The sequence below is a fragment of the Adiantum capillus-veneris genome, chromosome 7 (genome assembly GCF_014529385.1).
Source record: "Adiantum capillus-veneris isolate H3 chromosome 7, ASM1452938v2, whole genome shotgun sequence".
Taxonomy (NCBI): domain Eukaryota; kingdom Viridiplantae; phylum Streptophyta; class Polypodiopsida; order Polypodiales; family Pteridaceae; genus Adiantum; species Adiantum capillus-veneris.
Genome location: NC_140937.1, coordinates 145,346,150 through 145,358,242, shown reverse-complemented (window position 1 = coordinate 145,358,242; position 12,093 = coordinate 145,346,150). Strand labels below are relative to the sequence as shown.

Below are 12,093 nucleotides of genomic sequence, written 5' to 3'. Positions count from 1 at the left end.
AGGAGGTGGCGTTGGGGTTTCGTCGACCGTTGGTGCGAGCCTCGGCTCCTCTGGTCTATCAGTGCGTTAGGGACAATTAGAATGATTATGCCCTTTTTGAAAGCATCCAAAACATCAGCCTTCTTGTAGTAAGGTGTCTCGTTGTTGAGGCGTCAAACGAGGCCTTTGTGGTTGACTTTCACGACTCTCGAGAATTTGTTCTTTGTTGGCGAGAGTTGTGGTTTGTGGCCGGAGATTCCTCTGTGGTAAACTTTAGCTTTCCCTTCATCAATTTGTAGCTGACAGCGGCATGGTCCATAAGTTCTTGCATGGTAGAGACCTGCTCAGACAATATTCCTGCAATGGTGATGGTAGTCCAATGGTGTATCGCTCGCATCGGGCCTCCAAGGGACACCGGAAGGTACATGTCGAGAAACCTTTGGTTATATTCGTCCATGGTTTCGGTGGCAAGCATTTTCAAGTTGCCCCACTCTGCCAAAATCCAGACTTCAAACATAGAAGTCATGTAACTACGTGCAAAAATTGCCTTGAAAGCTTGCCAAGTCCTTGGAGCATGCGATTGTGTCACAATTGAACTCCACCATTGCATAGCATTATCTTTAAGAAATCCCGCTGCTCGAGAAATCTTGGATTCTTCTGTATAGTTCCCCAAAAAGCATAGATGTTGTCGAGTTTTTGTAGGAACTGCAATGCTTTCTTGCAATCTTTCACCCCGGAAAAAGTGAAAAATTTGACTGTCGTGCCGCCATCTTTGAAATCTTTGGGTTGGTTAGGCACATATCCCGGGTATGGATAATAAGGGTATCCATATGGGCTCCAACCATTGTAACCTGGTGGCGGTGGTGGTGGAGGTGGGGGCAATGGCGGTGGCAAAAGCGGTTGCACTGGATCAGGGTGAGATGGCTGCACCATATTCCTGAAGACTCCCCCGACTGGAACAGACGGCTGAGAAGGTTGCCAGTTGTTGCTAAATTTGCTTTATCTCTGACAGAAAAATAATTCTAAATGAATTATTGGATTTATAAGTGAGAGGGGTTTCTCGCTTGGAACACCAAGGAAAATTATTGAAATTTTAAGTGAGGGTTTTTCTCAGTGGAGACATCCGAATTCAGAGTATTTAGTGCGTCATTCAAAGTAATGACGAGAGCACTGTGAACAGGAATATCTGTAAGGCCACCAGGAACGGGTACTTCTGATGCGTCGCATCGGATGGGTGACAGGGAGCATCGGGAAGAAGTATCCGACCATCCAGGAACGGACATCTCTAATGCGTCATAGGATGGGTGACATAGAGCATCGTGAAGGGGATTGTACCGTAAGTTCGATAGGAAAGGACTAGGTGATGGGTATTCCTGATGCGTCACAAGGTGGGTGACGGGTGCATCGGAAAGGGGATATTCATAGTCGAGAGGAAATCCGAACTGGAAAAGAGGAATACGCGTAAAGACGCAAGCACAAGAATAGAGATGGATTCTGAGAAGCTTTTCTTAAAAAGAGGAATATTTTAACGAGTTTTCCGGGAAGAGCAGACGCTTTCCCGCGAGGAATCTATGTCTGCATTGCATTTGTGCATCTAGTTGCATCCAGGGACGCCTGGAAAGTGTTGTGAAAAAGCATTGTTTTAAACTTAAAAGGTTTTATTGAGTTTTTGGGCAGGTTCAGACCAATTTTAAAATATGTCGACCGCCCACTTAATAAGTAGGCAGCCACTTTAATAAAGCAACAAAACCAGCCAGCGAATTCTCTCTCCCTATTTCAGGTAGAGCAGCCAAAAAAAAACGGCCGCGATCTCTACGCGAGCAGCTATTCGTGCCGTGGTCAAGGAGCTATAAAGGCACCACATGCCCTCACTGAAAAGGAGTTACCGATGCCAGCAAGAGAAGACTTTGCCGCCAGAAGACGCGAGAGATCGCGAGACAACGAAGCACGGAAATCGCTTTTCCCGAGCAAGAGCGACAGGTATCTATTGTGGATTCGCCATACGAATTGTTGTCGCATGTTTGCGTGTGTGTTTGCAGGTACTTCATCGCGAAGGAGAAGCGAGAAGGCTTCGGCCTACGCTTGGGAGTTCCGGGAACGGAATTCGGAAATTGTCGTCTCGACTCCGAGTACAGACGAAAAAAGGATTGAGAGCTCGTCTCTCGGATCTCCCTTACGGGAAGGAACGACCATCGAGTTAGAGATTTAGAACGGAGGGGTTTTCTCCGGTTCTTGTGCTTGTAAAAAGATTCTCCCTAATAAAGAATTCTCTTTAAGGGGGAGGACCAGCCCATCTTCTAGTCCCGAGTATTGTGTCGATCTTCTCTCTCTCTCTCTCTCTCTCTCTCTCTCTCTCTCTCTCTCTCTCTCTCTCTCTCTCTCTCTCTCTCTCTCTATTTATTTCTCTCTATATCCTTTGGCTTCAGTATTAAGTGATAAATCCTATTTATCCGAATGTATTCTATATTGTTATGTGCTCCCGTTTGTGACACCGGTTGGAAGCTCTCGTACTTTCTGATGTCGGAGGAGGAGGTACCACCTGGGGCATCAGAGGGGGTAACATGTAGTTCAAAAATTGTTGAAAACTTTGCAGCATCGGAATATTCTGTTGAGGATGCCGCGAAAGAATGTCGTGAAGCTCGTTGAGCAAAAACTGCAAATATTCTACTGAATCCATGAATTCCAAGTCTTGGGTTCTTGATGGCTTATGCCCTGTAAGACATGGCGATGAAGACGGGAGCGCACCCGATGCGCGATGAAGTAAGGGTGGGAGTGGCTAATAAGTTCGGGGTCGGAGGCCGAAGATACCTCAAATAAAATTTTAATAGCTCTGTCTGCTCTTATGTAGGACCGGTATGCTTTAAGAAAAGCACACGCCTGATGCTCTGATACCACTGTCACAAGACGGGCACCACGTGCCAATAGAAAAGAACAGACTGAGCAGATTTATAACACTTCAATAACAACTGAACTGAGAGAGAAACGACACGCGACATGGAGTGGCGGAATTCCACCCCAGAGAGTATTGGCCCCAAACCTTGGCGTCCCTTTCGGTATTTCTTTATATTTCATCAACATAGTACAAGCCAGTACTCCAGACTCTGCACCTTCTCCAAGAAGCATGCCAGAGAATGAGCCCTAGCCTCATATTTAAAGGTCCTTGGCCTAAAAAGCAATTATAGTGAAAAGCCTTCATAACTCAAAAGCATCTGGTCCAAAAGCAAAGCCAAAAAGCTGCCAACGTAAATCACGGAAATCTGTATCAGCCTGCCACATCATCAGCCAGCGCAAAATGCGAAAAACCGTACAGCCTGCCACGTCATCAGCCAACGAAATTTTTGGAAATCTGCGAGCTTTTCCCGTGTGTGGGTCCTGCTTTATTTTAATCCTTTATGTCACTTCGAGCCCCATCGGACGGGGTCCCCATAAGTTGGTAGGACTTCTTATGTTACTTGTTCTTCTTAGAGTTTAGGCCCCTCGGCCGGCATCTGCAAGTTGGCTCCCTTCTTCAGGGCTTTGACACGTCAGCAATTTGTGACACAAAATGTTGAGTCTGGCTTTCCCCTCATCTTGGATTACCCTATCTACTGACAGGACACCATCCGGTGGTGGTCCGTGCAATTTCTCGGTGACCTGCACCACTTTGCTGCTTCACATAAGTCTAGGGCATACTTGTACGGCTAGTATGTCTCCGGCCTGGCCACCCATTGCATTGTCCGGACGTCCACCTTGTCCGGGGCCCGGGCACCCTCATATATTTCCATGTATCTTTTCTTGTTGGCTCATGGGGGATTTTTTCCAAGCATTGCCCTACCTCCCGTTAGGCACCTATATATGGAGGGCAGGGGGGTACCCACTTCCACAGTCGTATGTCAGTCAGTCTGACATACGATTGTATTGGGTCTCTTGCTCTGGTAGTCAATGGGGGGCTAATCGCCCCCTCTTCCTACATCTAGCGTTTGTGCTCTCTCTCTCTCTCTCTCTCTCTCTCTCTCTCTCTCTCTCTCTCTCTCTCTCTCTCTCTCTCTCTCTCTCTCTCTCTCTCTCTCTCTCTCTCTCTCTCTCTCTCTCGCACACGCGCATTCTCACAGATCCCACCGAAGATCTCGAAAAAATTTTGACAGTTCTAAGGAGGATTCATCCTCTTCTGAGAGTTCGGACTTTGACGACCAGATGTTTTACACTAAGAGGAAGCACCTCTATCGAGCCAATCAATATGACTTTCTCGAGGATAAGAGCAAGAAGACCAAAGAATTCGTGGACAAGCACTAAAATTTGATACCTTTTCAAGTTTTCAAGATGCTCACAAGGCCTTCGCTTTTATTCAACGGTTTGACATAGCTTTTTCTCGAGGGCGCTACTCAAAGCACTCCAAGATCAGGAGGGTAGCATCCTATTTGAAAGGAAATGCACACACGGTGGTCCACTCTTCTGTTGCAAAAAGAGACACCAACAAAGTGGTTAAATTTCAAGGGACTTTTTATTTCCTCTTGGCTCACTCAGGAGTACGAACGTGATGTGATTACCACTTGGAATCATCTTCGGAAGACCAAGGGAGATACTTTGGATATTCATTGCAAGAGATTTTGGAATGCTTTTCTACATGCCTCTTCTTTTTTTTAAATCACCTTTAAGCAGCAAATCGAGCGTTTTTGTTGTGGACTTCCCAAAGAGATACGAGACTACATCTTACTACAGAAGTCCAAGTCCATACAACAACTAATGGGACATACTAAGCGAGGGTTTGCTACGCATTCGGGTAATTTGACTTATCCAATTGATCAACTTTTGACACCGAGGACCGGACAAAATTCGACAAATGATAACATAAGAAAAGGGAAGTTTCACATAAAGAAACATACACGTCCCCGACTGACAAAGGAACAGAAATCCGAGTACCTCGAAACGGGAAAGTGTTTTGGTTGTGGGGAACAAGGACATATTCGCACGGTTTCCCAAAAAGGCACCCACTAGACAATTGAAAGATAGGCTAGAGAGTTCCAGAGCAGCCGAAGAACGCAGAAGAAAAAGAAAGACGAAAGCAGAACTGGTACTAGATTGTCCGGGGACCGACCCAGATTAGATGGATGAAAGCACTGAACTTTGCCGCACATGGGGCAAAGTACGAGATCAAGAAGACCTCATCTTCTTTGACGGAGGAGCCAAGGCCAACTTTAGTTCGCCCGAATTGGCGGCTCGACTTGGAATTACACCCGAGCAAATGGGGCCACAGGCGGAGGCTGTTCTAGCAACACTCGAACGGGAAGTTGGAATTACACCTGTCATTGGAAAACTTCGTTTGCATTGTCAGGGGTATTTAGGGCACGAGGACTTTTACATCATGCCTTTGGAAGGGTGTGACGTCCTAGGAATCCCTTGATTCCACAAGAACAGTGCCATGGTTAATTATAGGGTCAGGAAAGCTACTTTGAAGAATGAGAAGGACAAAGCGATTGTACTTGATGTAAAGTTGAAGGGCGAGTCCGTCCCACTTTGTAAGGTGCAGCGGAAGTGAATGTTGAACTTTGCTCAAGATGAGTGCTCCGAACTGTGCTCAAGGGTTCCTTTTACTTACGGAAGGGAGAGCCTTTCGTTCCTTTAGTGAGAGTGCAATGATCACAAACGAAGTGAATGACACTGTGAATGACGGTGCTGAGACTGAGAGAGAGAGAGAGAGAGAGAGAGAGAGAGAGAGAGAGAAGAATACGACACCAGACGGTTCTCAAACCCTCCTCCAAGGGTCCCTCCTCTCTATGGGGAGAGAGGTCTATGCTATTAATTGCACAAATCTGGTACAATGGTCTAGATGCAATGGACTTGCCGACAATGATGACGACGACGACGAGGACAGGCTGAAATCTGAAAACGCTAGGGCTGAAATCTGCAAATGTTGACTTTTTGCTGAATTATGACTAGTGTGACATGAAACCCTTCGGGGTTTCATGCGTTTTGGGGTTTCAAGGTTTCTGAAACTTTTCGTTTCGGGGCTCAAAGAAAGCGAAACACATGTTTCGTTTTGCATGTATGTACCTATAATTATACATTGAATATACATATAAATTTACCTAACAAAACATGTGAAATACCAAAATCTGGATGTGAGACTTCAGTCACGAGTAAACAAGGTATCAATTTTGTGAAGCCGCCTGGCTTTAAAAATCCCCAAATGGGTGGTTTAAGGTCAATTGGTCAAAAGGGGGCAAAAAAAAAAGTCGACTTGTTTCACCGAAAAGTTTCGGCCGTTTCAGCGTTTCGGGGTTTCAAAGGGCCGAAACGCGTTTTTATGTCACATTGATTATGACACTGTGCTGAAATCTGCAGACAGCGGGCTGAAACTGAAAACGTTGGCTAATCTAACGGTACGGCGAGGATCTACTGCGGGTAGGTGAGATCTGCGAGGCTAGGAACTGGATCTGCGGTGTCTAAGTGCTGAAAACTCCAACTCTTGCTCTGTAAACATCCTCGGAGTAGGAGGTTTCTTAAGTGCCGGTTTGAGGGGTGGCTCTATGGCCTTCTGCCCCACTGGGTGTGCACCTCGTCGAAGGATGTCTGAGTCAAAAAATTTGCAAATTTTGGATTCTTCGAAATGTTGATCATCATCTTTGTCGCGTCATCAACCAATTGTCGACGTTCCATCTCTTCAATCTCCGCCTGAGTAGGCCGAGGTGGGCCGTACTCTTCGTGAGAATCTTCTTCGTGATCTCTTCCCGCATCCCCAGATGCAGAAGAAGTCGAATGTTCTCTGTTGGAATCCAAAAGTGTCGCGAGAAAAGGATCAGATTTCCCGGTAGAAGAGAAATCGACAGCACTCTGATACCACTGTAACAAACTTGGACACTCCAAGTCAAGATTCTACCACGACTCAGCAGAGATTCACTTCAAAACACTTCACAATTCACAATTGTTTCGGCACGGCCCTGCGGAGTTCCGTGCCTAGAGATATTGGCCCCAAAGACTGACGCCCCTTTCGGTATTTCTTTTTGTATTAATCTGTGTTCAAAGTACAAGAGTGGGAGGGTTCTCACTCTCAAACTTTGCGTCCACATGCTCTGAGAAGTGAGGGCCCTTCCCACTTATTTATAAGTTACAAGGGATGCCCAAAAAGCAGAGCCCCAAAAGCAATAACCAAAAGCTTCTCTAAAATAAAGCAACTGAGCCCAAAAGCTGCCCCAAAAATCAGCCATCGTAAATCTGGGATTCCCATACAGCAGCGCAAAAAGCGGGATTCTGCCATGCCAGCCTGCTGCCGCTTTTTCCGGGCCTGTCCAGGCTGTGTGAGTGTGTCCGGGCATGCCACATCACCAGTTTCTCTCTCTCTCTCTCTCTCTCTCTCTCTCTCTCTCTCTCTCTCTCTCTCTCTCTCTCTCTCTCTCTCTCTCTTTGTGTGCCATCTTTCCATCATCCACTGCATACTTCGACATCACTCCTAAAATGCTTAATTTTTGAAGGTAACAAGTCCATCTCTCACAACACCCTTCACATGCACACTACATGTTGTAAGATACAAGAGGACCCTCCTAAGAGTTTCCAAACCACACAGTACAAAGGACCCAAAAAGAAAGGTCTTGCACTCCTGAACAGTGCAAAACATTGACACGTTATGCCAATTGACTTGAAAAGGACAAATAGTGATAACATCAGTCAGGTTTCTTTTGCATTCAGCCAGTCAAGATATCCAAATGAGCAACATTGCCAAGTTTAGGATATCTTGGACCCTTCTAATAAAACAGGCATTCCTCTGTAATCGATGATTCTCATGTCATGTCTGAATACCCTCCCACATCCTCGAGCAATTAAAATACCCTCACTCTTGGTCATTCTTTGAGTAGAATAAATGCATCTTCACATGCAACAAGTCATCGTCACACAAGACAATGAAAAACAAGGAGCGGTCTCAACTAAGTGACCATGTTTCTGGGCACTCCGCTCCGAAAAACTGGTACCTGAAAAAACTTGAAAGTACCTAAGCCACTTTTACTATACTGCTCATGACAATAAAGAAAACAAAGCTACTCAGTCTTCAATAAGTTCAAAGCATAGTAGTAATCGTACATTAAGGATAGAATTCCTACAAGAAGGAAATGTGGCTGTTGAAGATGAGATCTAAATAAACAAGACGATTACATCACCTCATCCAGGAGAACGGCCTTTGCATCTTGCGGCCGGTGGTCGTATCTTCGCAGGAGCTGCAAACCTGTGCCGTTAATCAGCTTAGTAGCTGTGTACGTTTCCCACGGTATTACACGCGTCAAGACCTACAACCAGAACACATCTCTCTCTCTCTCTCTCTCTCTCTCTCTCTCTCTCTCTCTCTCTCTCTCTGTGTGTGTGTGTGTATTTTTGTGTGCGCGTGCGTTTGTGGATGTGTCCGAGTGTCTGTGCGCATGCGCGCGTCACCTCGTCTCGAGAGAGCTCCATGGCTGGATCTCTGTGCGCAAAGATTTGGCAAAAGACCACTCAATGCAGATCGATGAAAACGTTCATAATCCACGTGGCGCACAAACAATGTTAGGCTTGTGCCAGGGGCTTGAGTTGAAGCGCATTCAACAGGAGGCCGTGGTCAACTAGAGTGCTTCGTTAGCTGCATTTGTTATATTGAATTGAAGTGAGTCTGAGGGTAAGAGAAAACAAAATTTTTGAATCTCGCTATGTACTAACGAAGTAATTAGAACCTAAAAGGGAAAAGCTATGAGGGGGAGAGAGAGAGAGAGAGAGAGAGAGGTTATGCTTTGTTTTCTATAAATCCTATGACCCGAAGTTAGACATGGTCTTGTGTTTACTACGCGATGATCTTGAATCTTCTTGTGTAAGTGTGATTGTGTCATTTGAAGATTCAACAAGTATATCCGTGAAAAAGAAAATGGATGGAGAGAGAGAGAGAGAGAGAGAGAGAGAGAGAGCTTGATACCTTTCACGCATGCAAGTTTGGCATGCAATGGTTCTTGATTAATTTGTGGGTAATAGTTTTTGCAGACTCCACCCAAAGCTGGTTCATATGGTGATCTCGTCATGAATTCTCTCAACCATGTTGATTTTTTGCGTAACGCAACAAGGTTAGAAGGTGCAAGTATAGGCGATTTGAATTTGAAGACAGCTCTTCCCTTCCCATCCACGAGTGACATTGTCCAAGAGACAACATTTCAAATTTACATGTCCATGAGCGCACCACCCAGCGCGACATGGCTTTGCAAAAGCCGCTGCCTTAGAATCTCATCATGAATCAACTCCGTAGCTTTGATTGTGGCACAAGCTTCAATGTGTAAACGTATGTCACTGCATTTGGCGAAACACACTCACATTGTATCTGCTCAAAGAAAATCTAGAGCTAATCGACCTTCTCTTTTAGAGGTTTACCTCGCAAAAAACCACAAGGAGGGTTAGAGTTTTATCGAGCTCGATGTTTGTAATCATACAAGATGTTAATGTTATTAATTGTTTGTTGTCCCATTTCTATGATTCGAAAAAAAAGAAAACATGCAAGTCTCCTTGCATGGGAGAGTTTGCACAGTCCTCCCCAATTTTTATAATACGAGGGAACGTGCCATTCCCACGGCAGCATGCCATGTTCAATGAGTTCATTAACTGCGTTCTCAGTGTCAAAAATCAAGAAATAGTAATGGTTACTCACCGTATGATAGATTGACTATCGTCGAGGCACGCAGGTTGCATTTAAGCTTCCGTATAACAGCACTGCTCGAAACAAACATGATAGTTGAGGCGGAGTGTACATTGCAAAGTCTGAAGTTGCATTACCAAGCTTTGGTATGGAAGCACCAAAAGGGCTCTTTTTTATAGTGGTAGAGGACCATTTTGAGTAAGTAGGTGCATACTGGAGGTGAGGTGGGCTTTCCCTTCGTATTTGATTAAAACACCCCAGAGCTTTTTGCATCCGCTGGAAACAATCGAGAGCTTTCTATCTTGCTCCCGTTGTGCGTATCCCGCAGTCAATGGACTCCAAGAGAGGCATTCGAGCCTGGAAGATCCTCAGGCACGTTTTGTGCTTTTTGAAGTGCACCACATTTAGCATACGTATCGACTAAGGCATTGCCAAGCAAGACAATTTTTTGCAACAACCCTTGACTAACAATATCAGAGTGAAGTTTCAAGCCTATATTGGCATCTTGCGTATAGCCACATGCCTTCAAGATGCATGCGTATGTGATTGTAGCTGGAGAGAGGCCGTCGCTTTGAGTCAGCTGAAAACAGCCGAAAGCTTTCTGACCCTACTCCTATTGTGTGTGAGGCATTCGCTTCGCATCTGTTGAAAACAGCCTAGAGCTTTCGAGCCCAGCTTTCATTGCGCACTTCCCACAATCAATGCTGACGTTCCAAACACGAAGCTCCTGAAGCAATTTTTTGCTTTCTCAAGCAACCAAGACAGTATCAAGCACAACATATTTTTTGACAATGTAATTTTTGTGCCCATATCAGCATCTTGCGTAGAGCGACATGCCTTCAAGATGCTTGTGTAGGTAATTGGACTTCGAGAGTTTTGGCCCTGCTTTTGTTGCGCAATCCCGCAATTAGTGCAGTCCTTGGAAGAGGTGACATTCCGGACAGGAAGCTCCTCCTGCACTTTTTGTGCTTTCTCAAGCACACCACATTTGGCATACATATCAACCAAGACAGTGCCAATCACAACATCTTTTTTCAACAGCCTCTGACTAACAATATATTCCCACAATCAGTGCCTTACAATAGCTGACATTCCGGAAAGCAATCTCCTCAAGCACTTTTTATGCTTTCTCAAGCGCACCATATTTGCCATGCATATCGATCAAGATAGTGCTTTCTTGCCACACGATACCACTAAAACTAATGTGAATTTTTGCGTTTTTCCAAGCGCACCATATTTGGCATGCATGTCGAGCAAGATAGTGTCAAGCACGACCACTTTTTTCAACAGTCTCTGACTTCTGTGAAGTTTTGTGCCCATATCAGCGTCTTGCGTGCATCCGCATGCCTTCAAGATGCACGCATAGGTGATTGCATCTGGACAGAGGTCCTCGCTTTGCATCCGCTGAAAACAGCCTAGAGCTTTCTTTCCATGCTCTCGTCGTGTGTGTCCCTCAATCAGTTTATACGTCGTTCCGTGTAGTAAGCTCCTCAAGCACCTGTCGAAAATAGCCCAGAGCTTCCTTGCTGGGCATATCTTGCAATTCGTGCATTCCAAAAGACGACATCCCACACCACATTTGGCATACATATCGACCTAAGCATTGTCAAACACGGAATTTTTTGCAACAACCCCTGACTAACAATATCAAAGTGAATTTTTAAGCCCATATCAACATCTTGCGTAGAGCCACATGCCTTCAAGATGCACGTGTAGCTGATTGCATCTGGACAGAGGCTCTCGCTTTGCATCCACTGAAAATAGCCTAGAGGTTTCTGTCCCTGTTCCTATTGTGCATATCCCACAATCAGTTAACATCGTTTCAAATAGTAAGCTCCTCAAGCACCTGTTGAAAATAACCCAAAGCTTCCTGGCCTGGCCATTGTCGGGCATATCCTGCAATCAGTGCGTTCCAAAAGACGACATCCTGCAGCACATTTGGCATACATATCAACCAAGGCATTGCCAAGCACGGAAATTTTTTGCAACAGCCCCTGACTAGCAATTTCAGAGTTAATTTTTAAGCCCATATCAACATCTTGCGTATAGCCACATGCATTAAAGATGCACGCTTATGTCATTGCATCTTGAGAGAGGCCCTCGCTTTGCATCCAGTGAAGACAACCAAGAGCTTTCTGGCCTTGCTCTTCTTGCGCACATCCCGCAATCAATGCTGACATTCCAGATAGGAAGCTCCTGAAGCAATTTTTCTGCTCTCTCAAGCGCACCACATTTAGCATACATAACGACCAAGAGAGTGCCCACATAGCTGATAAACGTTAAAAAAGAGGACACCGGAATCATTGCATTCATTGGAAGTGGTGGCATTCCAGAGAGGGAGCTCCTCAAACATTGTTTGTGCTATCTCAAGCGCATCACATTTGACATACATATTGACCAAGGCAGTAATAAGCACAACATCTTTTTTCAAGAGTCTTCGACTAATTGTGAAGTTTCCTGCCAATATCAGCATCTTGAGTAGAGCCACATGCCTTCAA

At 45.2% G+C, this 12,093-nt stretch overlaps 1 protein-coding gene across 1 annotated transcript in view; it reads right to left on the bottom strand.

Annotated features, from left to right (window-relative positions):
* LOC147454749 (vacuolar ATP synthase subunit H family protein) overlaps window positions 1-8,533 on the bottom strand; it is a 47,595-nt gene extending 39,062 nt beyond the window's left edge. The window contains exons 1-2 of the mRNA XM_086516589.1: window positions 8,377-8,533; window positions 8,109-8,234 (exon numbers count right to left, since the gene is read on the bottom strand). Of these exons, the coding sequence (XP_086372715.1) occupies window positions 8,109-8,234; window positions 8,377-8,397 (147 nt within the window). The 5' untranslated portion in view covers window positions 8,398-8,533. The remainder of the gene's footprint in view (window positions 1-8,108; window positions 8,235-8,376) is intronic.
* Window positions 8,534-12,093: the final 3,560 nt, after the last annotated feature.